Source organism: Triturus cristatus, chromosome 5_2, assembly GCF_964204655.1.
Source record: "Triturus cristatus chromosome 5_2, aTriCri1.1, whole genome shotgun sequence".
Classification (NCBI taxonomy): domain Eukaryota; kingdom Metazoa; phylum Chordata; class Amphibia; order Caudata; family Salamandridae; genus Triturus; species Triturus cristatus.
The window spans coordinates 64,135,855-64,162,104 of record NC_140588.1 but is presented as its reverse complement, the minus strand read 5'-3'; the positions used below and the strand labels follow the sequence as shown (position 1 = coordinate 64,162,104).

The 26,250-nt window shown below is 48.2% G+C and overlaps 1 protein-coding gene across 3 annotated transcripts in view; it reads right to left on the bottom strand.

Annotated features, from left to right (window-relative positions):
• Positions 1-26,250, bottom strand: part of LOC146822665 (uncharacterized) — a 550,662-nt gene that overhangs the window by 298,183 nt on the left and 226,229 nt on the right. For all 3 annotated transcript variants that reach the window (XM_085606858.1, XM_085606859.1, XM_085606857.1), the window contains 3 exons: positions 20,487-20,623; positions 17,786-17,902; positions 7,190-7,223 (listed from right to left, as the gene is read on the bottom strand). In XM_085606858.1, coding sequence (XP_085462984.1) covers positions 7,190-7,223; positions 17,786-17,902; positions 20,487-20,623 — 288 coding nt within the window. The remainder of the gene's footprint in view (positions 1-7,189; positions 7,224-17,785; positions 17,903-20,486; positions 20,624-26,250) is intronic.

Sequence of the window (26,250 nt, the reverse complement as noted above, 5' to 3'; positions counted from 1 at the left end):
GCAGGGCTTCCCATCTTTAAGATGGCGAGCGCCCGGAGATGTGCTTCACCTCGCCTCCCCCACCTGAGGGGTGGGGTTGGCAGGCTGGCACATCCCCTGTCCTTACTTGGGGTTTCCAGCCAGTCTTCCCGCCAGAGTGGTCAGAACTGGTGGGGGCCAGATGCTGGGTACAGCAAGTGGCCTGGAGAAGCTCACAAAGGTGGCATGCCTTTGAAGCTTCTCCCTGCCCATCCTGGGGGAGAAGACCTAGCACTTAGCCCAGGTTGTGCATTGTTGCAGGCCCAGGAGAGAGGGGGCTCTCAACCCATGGGTCCAGCAACATGTCTGCTGTGTGGCAGCTTTGTCAGCCTCCCAGACAAGACGTGGATTGTAGGTTAGGTTTCAGGGGGCATCTCTAAGATGCCCTCTGTAGTGCTTTGTACATTAAATCCCACACTGGCATCAGTGTGGGTTTAATGTGCTGAGAAGTTTGATACCAAACTTCCCAGTCTTCAGTGTTGCCATCATGGTGCTGTGGAGTTCGTGTTTGACAAGCTCCCAGCACCATGTACTCTTAAATGGCAGCACTGCACTTAGTGCCCAGGAATGGACCTGGGTACTGTAGGGGCACAGGGCTCATGCTCCTGTGCCCACACCACTGGCATAAGGCACCCAGCTAGAGGGGTGGCTGATGTATGCCTGGGCAGTGTACCATGTCGACTCTGTTTGGTCTTGTACCCAGACACTCAGCCGGCAAGGGCAGTGTGGCTGTGTAAGGGTACAGGGCCTCTAAGGGTGGCACAAGGAGTGCTGCAGCCCTTAGAGGCCTTCCCTGGTCACAAGGCCCTGGGTACCATTTACCAGGGGCTGACATGTGGCCAGGGTTTGCCAACTTGGGTTTGAGGTTTTTAGGGAAGGAACATAGGCCCTGGGCACCTGATTGGCAGGAGTCCCGGGAACACTCAGTCAAAGTACATTCAGCAATTCAGCAAAAAGTGGGGGCATACCATGCAAGAAAGATGGCACTTTCTCACACATCCCCGACTGATACAGGATCTAGAGAAAAGACAGTCTGCACCGCCCAGGAGGACTCGCCATTACACACAAGACCCCCCTCCGACTCTCCACATCCAGCACGTGTGACCCCCCACACCAACACAGAACACCTCCATTTCCAGATAGACAAGCCCCAGAAACACGCTACACGGCACCCTCATTTATAGACCGCCAGGACCTCGCACCCACCCCGCAACTACCATCGCCGAACTCGCCGCCCCCCACGCCATCACCTCTACTGACTACATTCTACTCGGGGACTTGAACATACACAACGGCAATGACCCCAACTCCACCACACTCCTTGACAACCTCGCCAACCTAGGACTGACGCAGCTCGTCAACACGCTCACCCACAGAGCGGGGCACACCCTTGACCCCCATCTTCGCAGGAGGAACAAACATCCGCCTTGTCGCACCACCCAGGCTCCATGGACTGACCACCACTGCGTCCACATCACCTTCAACACCACCACCACACCCAAACCCGCCCCACGTCCGCCACGATGGAACTGGAGCAAGGTCACAGAGGACCTCAACACCACCCTACGTCAATACCCCCCCCATCGCCACGACCGACATCAATGCCACAGCCAGGGAATTTCACCACTGGGTCTCCTGCTGCGCCGACAGGCTCGCACCCCTCTGCCCCCCCGCCAAACAACGTTTTCTGAAAGCCGCCGGGTTCAACACAGAACTTCAAGAAGCCAGACGCTCCTGCAGATGCCTAGAGAAAACCTGGCGAAACCTGAAAACTATAGAAGCACGGAACAACCACAAGAGCGCCCTAAAGGAACACCACCAGCGCAAAAGAGACACCAAACAGACCTTCATAAGAGACAAAGTCCAGACAAACGTGACCAAAGTCAAGGAACTGTTCAACATCCTACAGCAGTTCGCAAAACCCACCTGCAAAGCCACGGACGTTACACCTTCCCAGGAACTCTTCGACAAACTCAGCTCCTACTTCCATCTGAAGATCAAGGCCCTCTACGACAACTTCAGGGACCAACGACAAACACCACCCCCCCTCCCACCGCCGCCGATGAGCCGACCATCACGGCCTGGGAGCCCGCAACCATCGAATTCATCACCGCGTCCATGAAGAAAACTCACTCAGGAGCCCCAACTGACCCCTGCTCACCGCACATTTTCCACAGGGCCACCACAGTCATCGCACCCGAACTAGGACGCACCATCAACGCCTCCCTCAGATCAGGCATCTGCCCAGACGACTGGAAACGGGAAGAGGTAAAACCCCTCCTCAAGAAGCAAACGACCGACCCAACGGACATGAAAAACTACCGGCCCATCTCTCTCCTCCCCTTTGCGGCCAAAGTCACAGAGAGACTCGTAAATGCCCATCTGACCGCCTTCATTGAAGAGAACTCCTTCCTGGAAGCCTCCCAGTCTGGATTCCGCAGCAACCACAGCACCGAGACTGCCCTCCTCACCGCCGCTGACTACATCCGCATGCTACTGGATCAGGGACACACTGCGGCCCTCATCCATCTAGACCTCTCCGCAGCTTTCGACACGTCTTACATAGCACGCTCACAGCCAGACTTCACTACGTGGGAATACAAGTAACCGCCCTCGACTGGATCCAATCCTTCCTTTCCGGCAGAACCCAGAGGATTCTACTCCCTCCCTTCCTCTCCAAACCCACAAATCAACTGCGGAGTACCCCAGGGATCATCACTCAGCCCCACGCTCTTCAACATCTACATGTACCTCCTCGCCGCCATCGTCAGACAGCAGGGGCTCAGCATCGTATCCTACACCAACGACACTCAGCTCATCGTCTCATTCACAAAGAACCCCGAAGATACCAGACACTGCTTCCAGGAAGGAATGAAGAATGTGGCAGCCTGGATGAGACAGCTGCCTGAAGCTCAAATCAGAGAAGACCGAGGTGCTCATCCTCGGACCCAGCACCTCCGTCTGGGACAACACCTGGTGGCCCTCGGGAACCCCCCCCACCCCACCAGACAACGCACAAAACCTCAGCATCATCCTGGACTCTTCCCTCTCCATGAAACGCCAGATCAACGCTGTTACCTCCACTAGTTTGAACTCCCTTCGCATCCTCCGCAAGACCTTCAAATGGACCCCCCCTGACTGCAGAAGGACAGTCACCCACACACTCATAACCAGAAGACTGGACTACGGCAAGACCCTCTACGCCGAAATCAACAAAACTCTTCTACACAAACTCCAAACCATCCAGAACTCCGCAGCCAGACTCGTCCTCGGTACACCGCGTCACGAGCATATGACCTAACACCTACGAGACCTCCACTGGCTCCCCGTCGAGAAGATGGTCACCTTCAAACTCCTCACCCACGCCTACAAATCCCTCAACATCGGACCCAAATACCCCAACGAGAGAGTTTCCTTCCACATACCCAAGAGCAACCTCCGCTCCGCCGACCTCGAACTGGCAGAGGTCCCCCGCATCTGCAGAAACAGAACCGGTGGGAGAGCTTTCTCCTACATCGCAGCCAAAACCTGGAACGAGCTCCCGCACACGTTCAGGAAGGACCTCAAGACATGGCTTTTCGACTGATCCGGTGCTGCACCCCCCTCTTAAGACCCTCACGGGTGACTAGCGTGCTATATAAATCCCTGATTGATTGCTAGCTGGCAAAGCGTATCAGTAGCGGGCTATGACGACTTAGTTATTTTTGTCTGCACCAGGCCTGACATGCTGCAGTGGCAGTCTACATGGCCTGGGTGAGGATTCCCTAGGGGATCCTCTTCAGTCCCCATGCCCTTGGTAGCCAGGTACCTTTTACTAGGGTCTTACAGGGGCCTGAATGGCCAATTGAAGAATAGTTTTTTTAGGGAAGAAGCACTGGCACAGGGGACCGGATTGGCACTGACTTTGTGCTCTTCAATCAAAACCACGTCAATGGCCAGACAAAAAGCGGGGGACTAACCATGTCAAAAGAGGCACTTTCTCACACCAGTACATACAATCAAGATGGCCTCCCTGTTCACTGGCAATGTCCAAGAACAGACTTGAACATCACAGGGGCATATCTTCTCATGCAGGTATCTCTTCAGAAGTAATATAAGGCATCCTGCTATAGGACTATAAGGCCTGCTGTAGGGGTGACTTGCATATATTGCATGCAGTGTCTGCATGCATGGCACATTGGAGGTGTGCCATGTAGTGTCTTCACTTTTGTCTGCACTATGTCACACAGACTGGAATTGCAGTTTAAGTGTGGTGATGGGTCTCTTATGGAGGCACAATACATGATGCAGCCCCTAGGGACCCTCTATATTATCCATGCCCTAGGTACCAGGGGTACCATTTACTAGGGACTTACAGGAGTGCTAAAGATATTGCCAATTGGGGGAACAACTGTACAGTTTTAGGGATTGAGATCGGGCACTGGGGAGCTAGATAGCAAGAACCAAGTGCCCTTCTGTTAAAACTGCATCATTTACCAGGCAAAATTGGGGATGACCTTGTCAAAAAGGGGCTCTATCCAAAACCCACTCTCTCCAGGAAGCGGTCATATAAGGGGTGTAGTCCTGCTCACTCCAGGTGTTAGTAGCCAATGGTTAGTGCCTTACACTACCCTTAAAGCCTCTAAATTCACCATTTAGGTGACCCTATGACACCAGGAACTCAGATTCATCTCACTAGGAACAAAAGAAGTCAGCAACGCTAGAACTGTGGACTAGCACCGAAATTGGCACCAAACCCCGCCTTTCCTTACAAACAGCCTCCCCAATCTTTTAGAGTAATCTCCAGTACTTCGCCAACCAAGCAGCATGTCCCTTGAAGTGGAGAAGCCATCTCCCTGCATCTGCAGGCACGGACCGCACATGCCTGGTTCACCATTTTGCTGACCATTGGGTCCAACAAGGGAGCAACTCGCCAGGAGGAGGTCATCGGGAGTACAGGAAGTCAGCCCCGTCGCTTCACCAAGTCTCAAGACGCTGACCATTCACGGAGCCTCGCTGCACAAATACCCGGAGACCTAGGAAGCACCAAGGCTGGTTGTGTGTCCAGTCTATCCACCACCAACACCGACCTACCGATGAGGGACATCACGATCTCCAAGGTCATCACCAAGAGTGGCCCTGCAGTCTTGTTTTCTCGCTCTCTCCATGTCACTGAAAGTGAGTCTCTGACTCGAACCCGGTTTCACATGAACAGATTGGGTCTGTGCTCCAAAGACCCTAAACAGCAGAGCCCCCCTTTGGGTTCTGCCTGACTGGTCCGTTCCACAGTCTCCACTTGCAGCCTTTTTTTTTTTGCAGGTACTCCTTCACTGATTTTACCGTGTAGTGCTCAAGCCTACCAACACGACCAGCAAGTTCGCACCCGGACACACCAGGGCAGGTAAAACCAAACTGATGGTGTTTTCTTAGACCTTGGCACCTGAGCCACCTACCTCCAGACCTACCCTGTAAACATTTACAAATTGATACAATGGTAGTGATTGTTATAATAGTCGCACATCAAGTTCTAAACATGTCTCAAGTTGAAAATTGTCCTACAAGTTCACGGTGCCCATCGGGGTAGAAAAGACATCCCACTACCAAAGATGTAAAAATGAACAGGGCCTTCAGGAGGAGAGCCTGTTAGCAAAAACGTTTTAGTATTTTCGAACCACCCCGGCACTCTAACATTAAAGTTGCAATGTCAACCAGTGTTCTGAAAAAGTGGGTAACGTACAACCATAGGTGACTTTACATATAATCAATACTGTCCCCTCAGAAAAAGACCATATAAGTCATACAGAGCTCCTTGAAAAGAACCCAAAGGAACATCAATGTACAAACATGATTTGTGTAGTTAGTATCCGCACAATTTGATGTGGTGGAAATGGTTTTAAAATATACCAAATGCAGTCTCAAAAAAGATGACAGTATACTATAGATTACAATAAAGTCTCTTAAATATACAGCACACTGATTTCAAACTAATTCTTCATACACTGCAGAATTCAGAAAATTTAATATTAGGAAACAATTTTAATACTCAAATGTCTCATTTAGAATGCACACTATACAGAGTAATGACCCAATATGAAAATCTGATCCTGAAGGTTTCTCAGGATAGATATTTGAAAAAAGGCCAGGGAACACAAGAGCCCCGTAGGGGGAAACAATCCAGAGACGCCACCCCGTCGGGGAAACAGTCCAGGACAGCCGACACGTGTTTCGTTACAATATGTTACTTTATCAAGGCTAAATTCTAGGTGAAGCAAATTGTAAGTGGATAAGGTCCAACTTGTAAACCGTCGCCCAGTGGTCGACACAATATACTTCAACAATCCTGTATGTGTAAAAGTAAAAACAGACACGAAGTCTTAACTATTTCACACGTAGTGAATAGTGCAAATGTGTTCCGGTTTATGGAGTCGTCATCCAATTGTATGCAACAAAAAATAGTAGGCGCTAGAAGTACTATGATAGGTCCTTCTGAGCCAAGTAGGTGAGCAGCAATTCGGGCGGGTAGGTAAAACCAAACTGATGGTGTTTTCTTAGAGCTTGGCACCTGAGCCACCTACCTCCAGACCTACCCTGTAAACCGTTTGCAAGTATTTCTACACAGAGAATGTTTCTCTCGTAGGATAACATAACTGAGTTCAATGCTCATACCTCAAAAACAATGATTCGACTGATCCCAGTGATCTTGGTGTCTAAAAATCAGTGTCATCTTTAACTGGTTTTGGATTTTTTTTTTGGAGTGTGTCATTTATTGGCTGTGTGTACATCAAATGCTCAACACTCCCCTCAGATACAAGTAAGACGCTCACCCACACTATGGCTATAAAAGCACTTAGGATTATTAAAGTAAGCCCCTGTAAACTAAGGGTACACTACATAAATAGCCACCTTTCTACCGTAGGCCTTTTAGCTTAATTTCACACTCATTACAATTTTACTAATCAACTTAGGATTTAGTATCCTGCCCCAGTCTGATTTCACTGCATCTACTTTTTGAGAACTACAACTATTAAACTCATAAAGGATGGGCTTTTACCAATGTTAAGGCTGCAAACTAGGCAGCTGACCTGTTCTGTCAAACTGTTAATTTACTTGGATCATTATTTGTTTTGTCAAGTTGTGTTGTGCGTATGTTAAGTTACTTCATTAGTGTCTTAAAAAAAAAATTCAGACTTACACTTTATTTTCTTTTTTGCAGAGAGAAGATCAGCCTGCAAGAAAAAAAAAAAGATTGGTTAGGATATAAATATAGCATTTATCCATAAATCAAATAGAGCAGAAACAATATCCATTAAAAAAAAACCTGTATCACTTAAGTGTCACTACAAAACTTTTTACTAAGAAGAGTAAAAACAAGCATTGGCATAGCCAATAGGTCTCGCTTTTGGGACCTTTCAAGTATTTAGCTATGCAGCACAATATCCTTGGTGCAACAACATCAACTGTTGCATGGCTAAATACTTATAAGGTCCCAAAAGCAAGACCTATTGGCTATGCCAATGCTTGTTTCAATTGAAAAAGAAAGGCGACCCGAATGTCTGCGGTGCGTTGCATGGTTTCCTTTGTATTTGTGATGTATTAGCAATGGATGGGAGCACCCGTCTCCGGTCCTCCTCCTGGAAGTCTTTCCTTGTAGAACTGGAACATTTCTACTGTATGGTATATTTCCGTGTCCAGATGGTGCAGCGCTGGTAACGTCTGTCATGTTACCGTTGTAATATGCGGTTTATGTCCGAGTAGCAGTAGATTATACAGCTATCGGTATATGGAAGGGCTCTGGATTTGTGTGATATGGCGTCAACAGCATTTACCACATAATCATGGACTGACAGTACTTGCTACTTAAGCTACTAGCTCTGCCGCATAATTCTACATGTCAACAAAAGTAAACTGTTTCTATGGCAAACGATCAAAAGTTACTTTTAAAAAAAAAGTGCCGGCTCACGGAGCACATCAAAGCGGCCGTGAAAGTGATCGCGATCACACAAAGCGGCCGTGAAAGTGAGGGGCCCGCGCACATGCACTGTAGCTCTAGGCTGGCCTGGTAGCACTTTTTGGAGTGCTCTCAAAAAGTCTCGCCAGACCAGCGCATGCGCTGGGTCAGCCGAGACCTAAAAAAGAAACAAGCGCGCGCCCATGCACTGTAGCTCTAGGCTGGCCTGGTAGCACTTTTTGGAGTCCTCTCAAAAAGTCTCGCCAGACCAGCGCATGCACTGGGTCAGGCGAGACCTAAAAAAACTAGCATACCATTTGACTGTACACACAACACTAACCATGTATTTTTTTAAAGTATAAGCACACAATACTGCTCTTACTAGACCACATAACTGAAAAATAGTCCCTGATTACTGACAGCGGATGTAGGAAACTGGATTGTAAGCCTACGCAATAAGCATTAGCCTTTCTATACCTAGGCTGAACATCCACATAGTCACCATGTAGGAAGCTGGCTCTGTTTTGTTTACACTATACCAAAGTAAGGTGTAGTGTGCACAGATTCCAGTGGCTCCCCAGAAGTATAGGAGAGACTAAATTAGATAACCACACTACCACAAAAGATAGCAAGGTATGAAGTAGTCAGGCTTATCAGGAGTGTAGTCTTAAGCATTTGTTACACACACTCGGGCAAGACATGATGTCACACTCAAAGACTGAATCCAGACCAACTGTTTGTATACAAAGTTATGATTTTGTTATTTTATTTCTAGAACGAAGATTCACTTAGTAGCAGGTAAGTTAAACTCTTCATACAATGTTACTTTCAGCAAGACCACAACTACTGGATTTGAAGGAACATTTGGATTACCTTTGGCAGTTGAGAAAGTTAAAAACGCAGGAAAGTACTTTTTGATTACAGGTCTGGTTTGGCATGATTAATACTCCCCAACAGTTTACACCACACAGGACATTTGTATACAGGTTAAGCCTTGTGCAAGCAATAGATCACTGACTCCCTTCCTTGGGTGGGTGTCTACACCCCTAGTATGGCATAAGCCTCTTCATAGTTGGAGGGGTCCCCCCATCTTCAAGTTGGTGGGGACTGAGATGTGGGCTTCACCTCGTCTTCCCTACCTGAGGGGTGGGGTTGGAAAAGGTGAGTACAGATAAGTTACTTACCTGTAATCCTAGTTCTCTTCCAGGGGCATCTTCATTTAAGTCATAAGCACTGAATATTCCCGCCCATGTGCGGGGACCCCGGAAATAATTATATATGAAAAACACATATATATACATATATACACATATATACTCACTTAAAAAACCATAGGTTTCACACATGTTATAGTTAGCTGGACATTTCACTCGTGAAAAACCATTGAAATTCCCCCGTTATAGTTAGTGCAGGCAACTATAACTCACGCGACCGCAATCCTCTACTGATGACGAAAGATATTACATCACTGTATTTAGACACCTATTTACCCATGTCTTCTTCCATTAATTTTTAGCTATACATATATTACAAATATTTTTTTTTTCTCAGAAAGACACATGTCATCAGTGATGTAATATATATGTCCAGCTAACTATAACATGTGTGAAACCTATGGTTTTTTAAGTGAATTTGCAAGATTTTTTAAATGCTAATTCCTAACTATAACGTTTGTGAAACCTATGTTTTTTTCAGTGAATTTGTAAGGTTTTTAAAAAGCTAAGTTATGTATTTATTCTTATTTTTTTTTTTTTTTAAGGTTTTTCACCGTGCGCTGTGGGCACGCGGTGCACTTCGCGCACCGCGCGCCCACGTTACGCAGTTCGCTGAATTTTTCAGTTTATACCGTGCCCGCACACTGCGCGCACTCCGCGATTTAACGTAAAAAAAAATAAAACAATTTTTGGCCCTTGGAGGTCCTTCTGGGACAAAGGCTAGGGGGTCAGGAACTGTCCACCCTGCCCCTTTTCACGTTCTCCACCTTTGTTTTTCACCCCCTCAGACTGCGAGAGACAAAATGGCGGCCGACACTTCCTGGTTTCGACCAATTCGAATGTTTACTAAGATCTAACAACCAATCAGAAGCGCGCTCGCGCACGGCAGGGTGCTCGCACCGTGCGCGCCTATAGATATATATATGCTTTTAAATGCTATTTTCTCAGGAAATACTGAACAGATTTACACCAGCCCCCGCTTGACGAATCCCCCCCCCCCCCCCCCGACTTTCAGGGAAGGAGTGGAGCGGAGCGCCCCACCTATTTTGAAAATTTCACGAGGATTCGTCAATCGGCGCCAAAGTTTTTCCAAATAGAATGTTGCGGATTTCCTATAGAAACACGATCCTAACTATAACTATCTACTGGCGACCGCCAGCAGATAATATATCTATATATATATATATATATATAAAAAATTCTCATATCAATGCAGCTCTCATCTAGGAGGCTAAACAATTTAATTACACAATAAGACTGTATTTGCCAATATATATAAAACCACAAGAGGGCAAGTAGCACTTGAACTCTGTTTTTAATGAGCAAAGTACTCATAAATCGCAAACTGCAAATAAAGTAGACCTCGTTAGCCTACAGGCTGCATTGTAAAACAATAGTATAGAAAATGAAAGCATTTTCAACAAAAACTGGCACCGTGCCTCTAAGGCACCCAGAAAGCAATGTTGTATACGCCCACTGGAGGCAGTCACACTAATGAATAAATGAGTGAATCAACAATGCGAGCATCTGTTGCGTGTCTTGCTGCCCATGAAGACTGGATTGTGATATCCTGAAACGCGTCAGCAAAAGAAAATAAGGGGAAAGCGAAAGGCAAGCTGCATAATACTAACCTTCGGGCAAAGCGATGTTGAGTGACTTCCCGTGCACAGGGCACATTGGGGAACAAAAATATATACATCTGTATATATAGGTTTTTCATATATAATTTTTATTATTTCCAGGGTTCCCGGCACATGGGCGGGAATATTCAGTGCTTATGACTAGTGATGAGGATCCCCTGGAAGAGAAACCTCTCTTCCTGGCTAGGTTTTCCAGACAGTTCTTGCACTCAAAATGGGGGCCAGAACCGGTGAGCCAGTTGCTGATAGCAGCAAAGGCTGGGGGGAGGTGTAGGAAGCTGGATGAGTATATACTATACCAAAGTAAGGTTTAGTGTGCACAGTCAAGTGGAACCCCCAAAGGTAGGCAGAGGTAAAAGTAGATATTACCTTAGTCTATTTGTGGTAGTGTGGGCAAGCAGTAAGGCTCTCAGAGGGTAGTGGTTAAGCATTTATTGTACACACTCAGACAAAAAATGATGCCACACTCGAAGACTGAACTCAGACCAATGTGTTTGTATAAAATTATTATTTAGTTATATTTTATTTCTAGAACCAAGCCAGGCCTGGTGCAGGTAAGTGAAATAACACTTTGCAATACCTATGCAATATATTACAGTTGAATGCAGGTTCAAATGCAATTGGTTGATTTACAGGTAAGTCAAAAATCAAAATTACTTTTCAGTTACTTTGTAGATTACAGTACGTTACTTCTTGGATTAATTTTTAGGTTACTTTTGCTAATCAGTGTGATATGCCTAGATATCACACTGACATTTCCTAGACAAAAGGTAAGTAATTCAATTTTTCTATATTCAGGCAGATGCTGCAGGCGACGTCCGGGAGCCCTGGAGGGGTCAACCCACAGTGGACTGACTCTGGAGCACTGGCGGACCTCTCTGGGACCAGTGCGCCACCCGGATTCAGGCCGTAGAAGTTTGATGCAGTGGTGGTTCCAGGCGTCTGTTTTCTGTGCCCTCAGCAGGCTCAGAGTCTTTCTTGGGAGTTCTTTTGAACGGATCTGCTGTTCACAGGTGATCTGGTCTTTGTTGAAGGCAGGCAGTCCTCCCGGAGGTTGTGGAGGTCGCTGGCTGCAGGACAAGGAGACTTTTGGCACAGAATCTCAGGACACTGCAGATGGGTGGATAGGACTGGGGCCAGGTCAGTTCTTCTCTGAAGAGTCCTCTGCTAGGCGTCTTCTTTCGTCCTTCATAGGTTGCCGTAATCTTTCTTGGTTCAGGGCTGCACCCTAAATACTGTATTTAGGGAGCAATTTAGGGGTCTTGAGGTCAGTAGCCAATGGGCTACTGACCTTAGGGTGACTACACCCTTGGTGTGCTCACCCTACGTGGGGGAGTGGGCACAATCCCTAACCTTGATTGCAGAGTGCCTGCCATCTGCAAAATGGCGGGCACTGAGGAGTGGGCTTCACCTCCGCTCCCTAACCGGAGGTGTAGGGTTGGCAGAGGTGGGCACACCTTCTGGGCTGTTCTAATTTTTCACACCCATCTTCCCGCTGAAAAGGAGGGGAGACTGGAAGGGGGCCTGCTCTTGATACCTGGAGGCGCTGGGGGTTGCGTTACAAAGGCGACAAGGCCTTTGAAGCTCCCCTGCCACAGATGGCTCTTCCTGAACTGGGGGAGGCGTGAACACCTTCGCCCAGGAAAGGCTTTGTTTCTGGGCTCAGGGAGCGTAGGCTCCCACCCTAGGGGTCCAGAAACATGTCTCGTGGTGGCAGGCTGGTGTGTACCAGTCAGGGAACCCACCAGAGGCTGGTCGTTATTCAGGGGGCATCTCTGAGATGCCCTCTGTGTGCATTTTTCATTAACTTCCACACTGACATCACTGTGGGTTTAATGGGCTGAGAAGTCTGATACCAAACTTCTCAGTTTTAAGTGTAGCCATTATGGTGCTGGGGAGTTCGTAATGACATGCTCCCAGCACCATATACTCTTAATGGCAGAACTGCACTTACAATGCCTAAGAATGGACTTAGACACTGTAGGGGTACAGGGCTCACGCACCTGTACCCTCACCACTGGCATAGGGCACCCAGCTAGAGGGGTCACTGATCTATGCCAGGGCAGTGGGTTGCAGGCATGGCACACAGGGATGTGTGTCATGTGGACTTTTCACTGTGTTCTGCAACAAACACAAGCCTGCAAAGGCAGAGAGAGTGTGTGTGTGTGTATGTGTGTGTGTATATATATATATATATATATATATATATATATATATATATATATATATATATATATATATATATATATATATATATATATACATACACATACACATACACACACACCACACACACACACACACACACACACACATACAGGGCCTCGAAGGGTGGCAAAGTAAGTGCTGCAGCCCTTAGAGGTCTTCCCTGGTCACAGTGCCCTGGGTACCTGTGGTACCATTTACCAGGGGCTGACCTGTGGCCAGAGATGCCAATTGGGTTAATTTTGGGGAAAGAATACAGGCCCTGGGAACCTGATTGGCAGGGACAGAGGGGACACCAAGAAAAAGTGCATTAGTAGTCTGGCAAAAAGTGTGTGTGGGTGGGGGTACTGCAACAGAACCCCAATTTCTACAGCAAAGTTATCCTCTTCCTTGTTCTGAGTGCATTGTATAATAAATCCCACATTTGCATCAGTGTGGGTTTATTATGCTGAGAAGTTTGATACCAAACTTCCCAAAATCCAGTTAAGCCATTATGGTGCTGTGGAGTTCGTAATGACAATCTCCCAGACCATATACTCTTAATGGCTTTACTGCACTTACAATGTCTAAGAATGGACTTAGACACTGTAGGGATACCGTGCTCATGCAACTGTACCCTCATCAGTAGCATGGTGCACCCAACTAGAGGGGTGACTTAGCTATACCATAGGCAGTGGGTTGCAGGCATGGCACACAGGTATGTGTAGATGTGCAAGCGAGAGGGGCCCGGGATCCTAACTCCAGGCCCCGTGTGTGATGGAGGAGATGGGGGGGAGCACCGTCGCGCCCCCGCATAACGGAGGAGGCGAGGAGCGCCATCGCACCCCCCGCAAAGAGGCCCCCAGGGGCTCGGATCCCATCCCCGGGCCCTAAAGTAACACCGGGGAGCGCCGTCGCGCTCCCCATGAAGTTTGACCCCTACGGGGTGCCAGGAGCCCATCCTGGCCCGCGGCGAAGAAGGGATACAACGGCTAGCGCCGGCGTGCTCCCCACGGAGAGGAGGAGGGGCCCGGTTCCCCATACCCGGGCCCCACAGAAAATTCAAGAAGAGGGCACTTTCTCACAGTATATGAGTCCTGTAGCCCTACCGTGCCCAAGTCCATTCTTAGACATTGTAAGTGCAGTGCTGCCGTTAAGAGTATATGGTGCTGGGAGTTACGAACTCTTAGAGATGCCCCCTGAAAACTAACCTACCACTAGTGTCCAGGCTGAGTGGCTGCTGTCAGCTGCCACCTCCAGACACGTTTCTGGAACCCTGGGTCGAGTGCCTGCTGCTCTCCGGGGCCTGAAATAAGGCACATCCTGGGACGAGGTGCCAAGCCTCCTCCCCAAGGATGGGCAGGGTTCACGAAGGGAAAGCATCAAAGGCTTACCACCTTTGTGAGCTTCGCCAGGCCACTTGCTGCTTTCAGCAACTGGTCCCCACTGAGTCTGACCCCCACTTTGGGCGGGAGAACCGTTGGGAAAAACAAGCAATGAAGGTGTGCCCCATGTCTGCCTACTCCACCCCTCGGGGGGGGGGGGGGGGGGGGGGGGGGGGGGGAAGGAGGCGAGGTGAAACAACTCTCAGTCCACGTCATCTTAAAGCTGGGGGGACTCAGCCAACCAGGGACAGGCACATGTGCCCCTCCCACTGAAGGGTGGCATAATAGGGGGTTCACCCACCCCAGGGAAGGGACCCATTGGTCCCTGCTTTTCACCTACCTGTAACACCCCTAAATCTAGTATTTAGGGGCAACCCCAAACCTTGCTTCCTCAGACAAGAACCTGCAACAAGAAGGACCGAACAGACGCGCAGCAGCTAACAAGAGGAAGTCGCCTCCGACTTGGCCCCAGCCCTACCGGCCTGTTTCCTCCTCGAACGTGCTCCTGCGAAATTCCGGTGTGTCCTGCAGCCAGCACCCTGGAAAACCCTGGAGGACCTGCCTGCCTTCAAGACCAGAGACTGAATCTACCGTGAACACTGGACTTGTTCAAACTGCAGCATCTGGCTCCGTCCGGACACCGCGAATCCAGCCCACTCTGTACCCGCTGAACCCGGCCCGAGCGGAAAAACACCACGTGGAGGTCACCCCGGTGATCCTGACCCAAGATCCGGCGACACCTGACCTGCCTCCATCCGACGTCTGCAGCCTAAATCCCGAAAATCCCCCTAACTGCGACCAGGAGTTGGTAAGAAGATCCGACCCCAGAAGGCACCCCTGCACCCGACGCCCCACGGCCTTGTGTGCCCAAACCGACTGAGCATAACCAAGCTAAGATAAGCTTCATTTTGCGAGGAAGAACGCTTTGCAGCTTAGATGGTGGTTTGACAATTATCTTACCCATTTGAGGGCGGATGAAAAGTTACCTCTGTTTACTTTCCAACTCCTCCTGGAGGCACTGCAAGATAAGTCCTTGGAGCCCACTGAAGAAAGAAGCTTTGATGGATGAGTGGGCACCGACTGGTGTTTTGGCTGCAAAGCGAGCCCTGACGTTAGCGGCTGTTTTGGTTCTGAAGAGCAAGGCTGCGCGCACCAAGGAAGGCCAAGTCTTGTGTGGCTCTCTCGGCGTAGAGGCTAGTTCCAAAGACTTGAGTCGGTGCTCGCCATGGCTGGGATGCATTGGTGGCCTGAAATGCTGTTGGGGAGGTGGTGGGCGGTGGCTGGCTGGGTTGGTGTGGGTGATAGGGCGTAGTTCTCACGGTAGATGTCTTCAGGCATTGTCCTGGTGGGAACTACTAGCCGCATCCTCTTAGATGTCGTCACCGAAGATATCGAGGTATCTGTCTTTATCACTGTGGCAGCATGCTACAAGAAAGTCACCGGTCATGTTGGCACCTTAGGCGGAAAAGGAGATCTCATTGTGCTCCGGCAACAAGCAAAGGCTGCAGACTGAGTGGTGGCTGTGCCACATATATTTGTCATCAGGCCCCAGCAGACAGAAACGCGTTCTGCCGCTACGCGTTGTATCAGCACGCGGCACTGATCTCCAATTGTATTACTTAATAGGAATCACCACCAACCCTATGACTGATTAAGGCGTGGGCCTCATTCAAAACCTACAGGACAGAGTGGCTGCACCTCCTGTATGATCCATCTACATTGTATACTTGGGCTCAAAATTCCACGGACCTGATAATTCTCGCCTCGGTGCCATTCTAATCATGGAGTCCCACTCTGCAACTCTGGGCAATAGCTTGCTTAATCTCCACAACGGCCCCCACAACGCTAAGGATGCCTGGCCTTCACCTTGGGGGTGCCCAGGAGTGGACGCCTCACAGGGAAAAGCCAGGATGGGTTCCACAGCGGTATTCGTACAAGCGCCGAGAGGCCTCCGGGTAGTCGTGCGCTATACAAGTATCCATACATTTACATTTACATAATAGGAATCGCCACCCATAAGACTGAATAACTAAGTTGTGGGATTCATTTAAAACGCACAGGACCGAGTGATTGCACCTCCTGTGTTTGCATTATTTCTTTTGGAGATCGAAACAGGTTCGCACACATTGTTGTGCGGCCTAGATTGAGTTCCACAACCGTATCTCTGCGTCATAGCATTGCGCTATTAATTGGTTTGCCAGCCATCCCCTACCCTCACAATGGGCACCCGGCTGGGTCCCTTGTGAGCATCCTTGCCTTCTTTTTTTCACATGCTTGTGGCACCTATCCATCACCCGGCTGCGCAGACACACTCTCAGATGTCCCTACATTTCTATGCCCTGAAGAGACACTGCGTACACCACGTACTATGGTTATTACTTCCTGTATATATTTGATTAACTTTTAAAAAACAAAAATGTATTGTGAAAAACAGAAACAAAGGTGTATGTGGTATTTTCTCCTTTTGACATCATCCTAACCCTTTCCATTGCGATTCTGCATACCCATATCAGTATAGATTTTTACATTAATCCACAGGAACCATTGTTCCTGTTAATAACAAATATTTGGAGTTTCACTGTGGATAATGCTGAAAGGGGATAATTTCCATCACGGCCTGAACATTCCCGAAGCAGGTGGCCGAGGAGAAAGGCCAAGGGGGTCAAAATCCCGAATGAAGCGCTGAGGAATATCCCAAGACAGAGCAGACAGAACAGAGATGGAAAACTGCCTAACATAATTGCTCAGGGAGTAGAAGCACGGGAAAGCCCAGACGGTGAACGCCACACAGTGTTGACTCAGAGCTTCAGCAACACGTCTGAACCAGAAGGCGGAAGAAAACAATTTAACAATGGAACCAATGATCATACGCAATACTGGGTATAGGAGTAGTGAACACCTCATGACTCGTAAGACTTCTGAAAAGAAAAAACCAAGTTGTGCATGTCCGAGCCCAACGCTAGATAGCAGGGGTATGCAGAGCATGTGCATCTGCAGCTGCAGCTACAAATGCCACAAACATAGTTCAATGCTTTCTGTTAATAATGGAGAAGACCTGAGCATATAATGTCAAACAAAGGTCGTGATGGTACTTGTAGAAGAGCACTGGGAAAGTATTCCTTCAAGCCCGAGGAACTAACAATAATCAAGTCCCAAAGCAAATGAATAGCCAATAAGTAAAAAGATCAAAAGTAATGTAATGCACAAAGAACAATGAAGGAATGCTACATCCTGATGAAAGCTTTAAGTGCACTGGTTCAGTCAGGATAGGAACAAGATTAAACAGTGCTAGTCAGGTCAACTGTGAATGTCCTCTTCATCAGCAGACTCCTAATCAGGTGAACTTTTATTAACCGAGTGACAGTTTCAATAAAATGTATTTAACAATACGTTAAAATAAAAGTGCTCTGAACTCACCCTATACATTTTTAATCCTTCATCTCGCTCTATATCTGCAGCCATCCTCCTCAAAAATTGCACTTTGTCTTCTTTCTGGCCTGGAGGAGCTTTCAGCAAGAATGGAAATTCTTTACTCTGCGGAAGGAAAGCGGGTGGGGAAGAGGGTAGGGGACCATGAACATTAAACAGTAGGGGATACATACAAGCAAAGGTTAATACACAGATTCTGACCTACCTGCTGTATCTTCCAAATTTCTTAGCATTGTGTGTCACGGTGTCCTCTCCCTCTGCCCTCTTCGCCCCAAATATAAATTGTGTGCTATTTTCTATTTTTTATTTTAACAACTTGTAAAGCGCACAAATACCCGTAGGTGTCTCGGCGCTATGTGTTGGAAGTGTAGCTACTGGCGGGTGAGAGAAAACCTATTGCTTGAAAAGCAAAGTTTTTATTTGTTTTCTAAATGATAGCGTGGGACTAGGCTTAATGTGCACAGGAAGAGAATTCCAAAGTTTGGATGTGGTGACTATGAAGCTTCTGTCACCCCAGTTGGCCTTTTTTAGGTTTGGGGACGGCCAGGAGTTTAGCATCCGCCGAACTGAGAGATCTGATGGGCTTGTAAGCCAGAAATGCAAAAACAGTTGGACAGAATGCAGAACAATGTCATACATTCACCCCAGTACAGAGATCTGGGCCTAAATCCATCGGTTTTTTGCTCACCATGCCGTTCCAGTTTGAACCCAGCCATATGCAAATCAGTCTTGACCATGTGCCTCATTGGAACAGTCCAGCCCGAACTGCCAAGCCAGGTCCTCCCTGGACTGGAAACAAGCATCCTAGGACCGGTTTCGGGGTTTCACCCCTCTTCAGCCAGGATAGCTTGATTCCAGTGGCATGGAGAGCACGGGACCCACGTCTGGGCATACCCTTCCCACTCGGGGTGACAAATGCTAAAACAACAGTTGATGGACAGAATGCAGAACAATGTCATACATTTTCCCCAGTACAGAGATCTGGGCCTAAATCCATTGTTCCCATGAGGCACAGGGTCAGACTGATTTGCATATGGCCATGTCTGAACTGGGGTGGTGGAGTGAGCTAAAGAATGCTGATGGATTAAACCCAGATCAGTTGACTGGGGGTGAGTGTTTGATTAGCTCAAACGCTCCTTCCATCATCCCCTTTGGTATCGCTTTGTTCGCCCTAAGTTGGCAGGGTATGCCCAGACGTGGGTCCCTTGCTCACTTTGCCACTGGATTCAAGATAGCCTGGCTGATGAGGGTTACGAACCCAAAACCGGTCCCAGGATGCTTGTTTCCGGTCCAGGGAAGACATGGCTTGGCAGTTCGGGCTGGACTGTTCCCATGAGGCACAGGGTCAGACTGATTTGCATATGGCCATGTCTGAACTGGGGTGGTGGAGTGAGCTAAAGAATGATGAAGGCTTTCTTCAGGTATTTCCGACCTATATCGTGTATTGCCTTGTAGGCAATGCAAAGTGCTTTAAACTTAGTTCTACTTTTTATGGGCAGCCAGTGGAGCTGTTGCACCACATTAGATATGCACTTAAACTTGGGAGTACCCGATAGCATCCTGGCAGCTGCGTTCTGCACCAACTGCAATCTGCCAAGAACCCTTTCCTGGGCATTAATTCGCAAGCCTGTCGCAGTAGACAACCTTGGACAGGACTAAAGCACTGATTAACTTTTTTCCAGTATTAGCCGGCACAAAAGGTACGTTTCTTTATCAATCTTAACAGATAGAAGGATGAGGAGACCACAGCATTAAAGTGGTGTATTTAGGATAGTCTGTCGTCAAAAATGACACCCAGGTTCCTGGCCTTTTTAACGGGGCTTGGGGGTACTCCCAGATTGTCTGGCCACCAGACTGGGGACCACCATGGGGAAAGAATACCAAAGATTACTACTTCTGTCTTGGTTGAGTTCAATTTGAGACAGTGCTGAGACATCCAGGTACTAATGGCCAGCATACCATCATGAAAGCTGGTCGAAACTGCATCTCCATTTTTATGCACGGCAAGCACCAATTGAGTCATCCGCGTGGACTTGAGTCCCATTCCAAATGATTTAATTACTCGTGCTAAGTCGGTGATGTAGATGTTAAACAAAGTCGGACTTGCGGAACGCCACATGGGAGTGAAAAAACTGGTGAAGGCGTCCAAACTAACTGACTGGGTGCGATTGGATAAAAATGAGGACAGAGGGCTTGGCTTTATGCTCAATGCCTATGGCTGAGACACGATTGATCAGCGTAGTATGATCAACCATGTCAAAGGCTGCCGATAGATCCAATCGCACCAGTGCTGTGGCACCCCCTTTGTTCATCACAAACCTAATCTCGTCATACGATTTGATAAGCGCGGTTTCTGTGCCACGTCTTTTCCTGAAGCCAAACTGCATCATCCGGTAGCTTATTCTCTTCAATAAATAGTGCCAGCTGAGAGTTCATGATCTTTTCAAAGAGTATAGCTGGTAGCAGGAGACGCGCAATGGGTAGATAATTCTTGATCTCTCCTGGGTCAAGGTTTTTTTTTTTTTTTTTTTAACAACGGCAGAATAGAGGCCTTTTTTCATATGGAAGGATAAGGGCATGAACTAAACATAGCGTTACAAATTTACAAAGAAATACTCATACATTTATGTTAAAGTTTACAAAACTGCCCAGGAATCAGGTGCAATAAACTGCTTTGATATATACTTACAATATATGCTCTTCTGTGTCTGAATCCATTTAGATGTTCGATCATAGGTGCCAACTCAGTTTTAAAACCACAAAGTTCACAATGGTAATTTGGTTCCGCTTTTCCTGGTACACCGTATTCAACCACATGTTCTAGACCTGCATACAAAAGAGAAAGGGCAAACTTAATTATGAATAACTAATCACCTACGTATCACTAACATTTTACAAATTTTCTGCTGCTTAGCAGTTTTAAAACAGTACTTTCTTCGCTCCATTTACATTGTGAAAAAATGGAGTGTATAATACGGTGCGTTTGTGTGACCTCACCATGTAATACACTTATGTTAGGAAATTTGTAGAGCGCACGGTTACTCCATTCGGAGTGTCCCCACACTAGACTTCCAAGAAACCTATAGGTTGACTGCACACCACTGTTCACTGAGCTTGTTTGAAAAACTGGGATTACATTTATTTTTCTCAAAATGGATTCTGAACGTTCTAGTCTCAGCTTCAACAAGAGAGAATTCCATAGTTTAGCAGTCCGAGATCTAAAAGAGCTACCACCCAAACGTGCCCTCTTAATCTTAGGGACCTCAACCAGTGCTGTCTCCGAGGATCTGAGGCACCCACTGGGAAGGTATTGTTTAATCAAGGGGAAAATATATTGCGGACTTTTCTGATTTGGTATTTTCTGACAAAAGCAAAATGCTTTGAATGAGACTCTTTAATAGGAAGCGAATGTAGCTTAGAGTACTGAACCAGTGCAAGAGTACCCGGTAATGTTCAAAAGCAACCACGCGGCCACATTTTGAACTCTTTGAAGCATTTTCAGTCTACCCTGGGAAGCCTCAAGATATAGCACATTGCAGTAGTCCAATCTGGTGTTATTGGTTGCTGGACTAGGTGTGGAACTAAGAGTGGGGTTAGGCTTACTATTGGAAGTAGGGACTAGGGCTTCCTGTGCCATTGGTTGTTTAGACTAGGGTTGAGACTACTGGTAGGGCTAGGGCCTCTATTGGACGTAGAGATCAGGGTTTTAGAAACTGATTAGGTGCTTGGACTAGGGCTAAGATTGGCTGTAAGGTCCTGGTCTCCTATTGGTTCTAGATTTTAGGGCGAGTGTTGTGATTGGATAGTGTTAGCGCTAGGGTTCCCATTGGCTGAAGGGGTCACCGGACTACTTGGGCTATAAACGGCCAAGGCTTAGGGAGTCTCAGCCCGGGCGTCTCAACTATGGGTGGAGGACAAGGGTGAGTGCCTGTTTGAGCCTGTTCGGGACCCGGGCCAGAAATGCTGGCCATTTTCCCATTCATTAATACCCACCCTATGTATGTGTCCCTCTGTATATAAGCATTTATTTTCACTATAGATATGTACCTATCTTTGTGTATTGCTTTGTATAAACTTGTATAAGCATGTAGAAGAATTACGTTTGGTCTACATGTACTTGCTTCCATTGTGCATCTACGTACCTTCATGTACTTGGATCTGGGTGTCTGTTACTTTTCTCCTGAAAAACATATCCAATGCACTACCTTATTTCTCATCCTGTACCTCTATCAATATATTTAATCTGCATATACTTACCTCCTTTATGCATCTGTATACTTTCAATGTACTTATGGATCTATATATTTATCACTACCTTCTAATTTAGCATTTTCAATGCACTACCCTATTTCTTAACCTATACTTCTCTCGAATCTTCTATCCCAACTTTCTGAATAATCTCAAACTTTCCTTCTTTGTAATACTCTTTCCCATGCACTACCTGTAAGAAAGTGGCTCTGTATATACTGTTCCTTAATAGGTACAGGGTGTACAGAGTCCACAGTCCCCCAGGGTTTGGCAGAGGCTAACGAATAGTTTCTTACCTGTCGGTGTAGTTTTGCAGCTTGAAGATCTTTCTGGATTCACTATGCTGTGCATTATTCCGCGATCTTGTGGTTGGGTCCGGATTCGTAGTCTTTTCTTTGTTTTTTTTTTTTTTTTGTAGCCCAGGTGGGCGTCGACGTACACCATTTGGTGCACCTCCCGTGACGTCGTCGTGCTTCCTGCGGAAGTCCCACCTTTGGGGCACCATCTTCGGGTTCTTTTTTCCTTTCCTCTTTTTTTTTTTTTTTTTTTAACCCTAGGCGATTGATTAATCCTTCTTGTTCCTTTATCTGTATGTTTGTATTTCTTTGATCTTTTCCATTTTACCCCCTCTTCCTCCAGCCTCATCTTCCTGGCGGAGGTGGGTGGGTTCGCTAGTGAATCCAGAAAGATCTTCAAGCTGCAAAACTACACCGACAGGTAAGAAACTATTCGTTTTGCAGCGTGAATCTTTCTGGATTCACTATGCTGTGCATCGATTTTGTAGCGGTTTTCCTAGTTCTGTGGCGGCTGGGTGGTAGATGAGCGTTGGTCGTTGAAAATGTGCTGAAGCACCTTCTGTCCAACCTGTGCTTCCTTGTTCATCTGAATGTCCACGCAGTAGTGTTTCGTGAACGTGTGCACAGATGCCCAAGTTGCCGCGAGGCATATGTCCTGGATGGGCGTGTTCGCCAGGAAGGCCACGGTGGCCCCTTTCTTCCTTGTGGAGTGAGCCTGCGGCCCCTCCGCTAGCTCCTGTCCAGCCTGTTTGTGGCAGAATTGAATAGTGAGGGCAATCCACCTTGCGATGGTGCCCTTAGTCACTGGTCTACCCATGAAGCTAGTAGCAAAGGACACAAACAGCTGTTTCGACTTCCTGAGTTCCTTGGTTCTCTCAATGTAGTGCATCACCGCTCTTCTGGCATCGAGGGTGTGCAGTGCCTTTTCTGCGTTTGTAGTCGGGTTTTGGAAGAAACTTGGTATCTGGATAGCCTGATTTATGTGGAACGCCGACACTACCTTGGGCATGAAGTGTGGGTCCGTTCTCAGGACTATTCTATCTTTGTGAATCTGAATGTAGGGTTCCTGCAGCGTTAGTGCTTGAAGCTCGCTCACCCTGCGTAGTGAGGTTATGGCCACCAGGAAGGCTGTTTTCATAGTCAACATCTGCAGTGTGGCCTTGTGAATGGGTTCAAACGGTGCCCTCAGGAGCTCCGTCAGGACCACATTCAGATTCCATGCCGGCGGCGGCAACCTTTTCGGGGGGGCCATCCTTTTGGCTCCTTCCATGAATCTCCTCACCACCTGCGAGCTGAAGAAACTTCCACCTTTTTCACCTCTGGTGTAGGCCACGATGGCCGCTAGGTGTACCCTTAGTGAGCTCGAGCAGAGGTTACTCTTTAGAAGGTGTGTGAGGTACCTCAGTACTGTTGAGTCTCTTGTCATTCTGTTTTGCAGGCCCTTTTTCCGGCACCACACAGTGAACCTCTTCCATTTTGCGCTGTAGCATTTTCGTGTAGTTGGTTTCCTCGCCTCCCGTAGCACTCGCATCGTGCTCGGCGGCAATCTTAGGTGCGCGAACTCTATGTCTTCAGGAGCCATGCCGCCAGGTTGAGGGTCTCTGGCTCTGGGTGCAGGACCTCTCCGTTTTGCATTGAGAGCAGGTCCTTCCTCCTCTCGAACCTGTATGGGTCGCCTTGTGCCATTTCTTGAATTTGTGAGAACCATGTCTGCCTCGCCCACTGCGGAGCCACCAGGATCAGGGTCATGTTGCTGGTTCTGCACTTGTCGAGCACTCTGTGCAACAGGGGTATCGGTGGAAAGGCGTAGGCAAATGTCCTCGACCAGCTTATCCATAGGGCATTTCCCTTGGATTGCTGATCTGGTTGCCTGGACGCGAAGCTTTGGCATTTTGCATTGTGGCGTGTTGCAAAAAGGTCTATTGTGGGAGTCCCCCATCTCCGGAAGAGTTTCTCCGTTTCCTGGCCATTGAGCTCCCACTCGTGTGATGCTGAGGTCTGCCTGCTTAGCCAGTCTGCCTCCACATTGTCCTTCCCCGGTAGGTGAATTGCCAGTAGATCTATCCTGAGAGGTATGGCCCATCTCCAAATCTCCTGAGCTAGGGATGAGAGCGGGAACGACTGTGTCCCCCCTTGTTTGTTGATGTAGAACATCGCTGTGGTGTTGTCTGTTTGGACCAACACCCTCTTGTTGAACAGGTGCCTCTGGAATGCCTTCAGGGCTAGCAGGATTGTTTTCAACTCGAGGTAGTTGATATGGCGGACCGCATCTGCTGGGGCCCATAGACCCCTCACTCTGAGGTTGTCCATGTGCGCTCCCCATCCCTTCTGCGATGCGTCCGTGGTAATGGTCACTGTTGGGATTGGTGGTGTCAGGCTTCTCCCTGCTGTTATGTTGCCTCTGTTCCACCAAGTTATCTCCTCCTGCACTGCGTGCGTAACAACCACTAGATCCTCCCAGCTTCCGTTTGCTTGTGACCATTGTTGTTGTAGCCATTCCTGGAATGGTCTCATGTGCAGGCGTACATTCGGCACCAGCTGGATACAGGACGCCATCATCCCCATCATCTTGCTCACAGCCCTCACTGTCAGAGCTCGCCCCTTCTGGTAGAGCTTCGCCTCCTTCAGTAGAGCCTCTGTCCTCCTCTCGCTGGGCACTACTGTACTGTTGCGGGAGTTGATCTTTGCCCCCAGGAAAATCTTCACCTGCTCTGGTTCCATCGATGATTTTCCCCAGTGGATCGAGAATCCCAGTTTTGTGAGGGTGTCTGTTACGCGTTTTGCGTGCCTCTCGCACTTTCCGCGTGAGTTTGCCTTGACCAGCCAGTCGTCCAAGTAGGGGTAGACATGTATTCCCTGCCTTCGTAGGTGCGCCGCTACCGCCGACAGGCATTTTGTAAAGACCCTTGGTGCTGATTTTAATCCGAAGGCCAGGGTCGTGAACTGGTAGTGTTCTTGTTCGATGTTGAATCTTAGAAGGCCCTTGTGCCTTCTGTTTATTGGGATGTGAAGATAGGCATCCTTGAGGTCCACGGTGACCATGAAGTCCCCTTCTCTTATCTGTGGCAGAACCTCCTGCAGTGAAGTCATTTTGAACCTTTGCGTTCTGATGAACTTGTTTAGGTAACGGAGGTCTAGTATGGGTCTGAGGTCTCCGTCTACCTTCGGAACCACGAAGTAGTTTGAGTAGACCCCTTTGTTGCGTTCTCTGAACGGCACTGTCTCTATGGCTCCCTTTTGCAGGAGTTTCCGCGTTTCTTCTCTGAGTATTGCCAGTTCTTGGGCAGATCTCAGTCTTCCCCTTGGTTTCCTGTTTGGAGGTCTTTTCTCCAAATCTACGCAGTACCCGTACTGCACAACGTTCCGTATCCACTTGTCTGTGGTTATACGCCGCCACTCCTGAAGGTAGAACCTCAGTCTTCCGCCTACTGGTGTCGTATGCTCGTAGGCTCTTGAATTTTCTCTTCCCCCTGATGACACTTTTTTGCGCCTCACCCTTGGGGTCCTGACGAGGGTAGGCGTCCTCTTGCGTGCTGAGTCACTTTGTCGAGGGCTGTTCGCCCCCTCTCCTCCTTTGGCCACGTCCGTTCCCTCTCCCGCGAAAGGACTGGCCCCGAGGTTGATATTGCCAGTTTTGCTTCTGTTGACCTTGTCCGTGACCTTCACCCTGCTGACTTTGTTGGAACGCCTGGTGCGACGTCCCCTGCTGGCTTCCTCCCCTACCGTAGGGTCCTCGAGGGATTTCCTCGCCTCATTCCCCTCAGCTGTAGGGCCCCCATGGACCTCGCCGTCTCGTTTTCTTTTTTCAGCTGGGTGAGCTTGTCGTCCACTGTTGCTCCGAACAGTGTCTCTCCATTGAACGGGGTGCCAAGGATGTTGTTCTGCACTTCCGGTTTGAATCCCGAGATT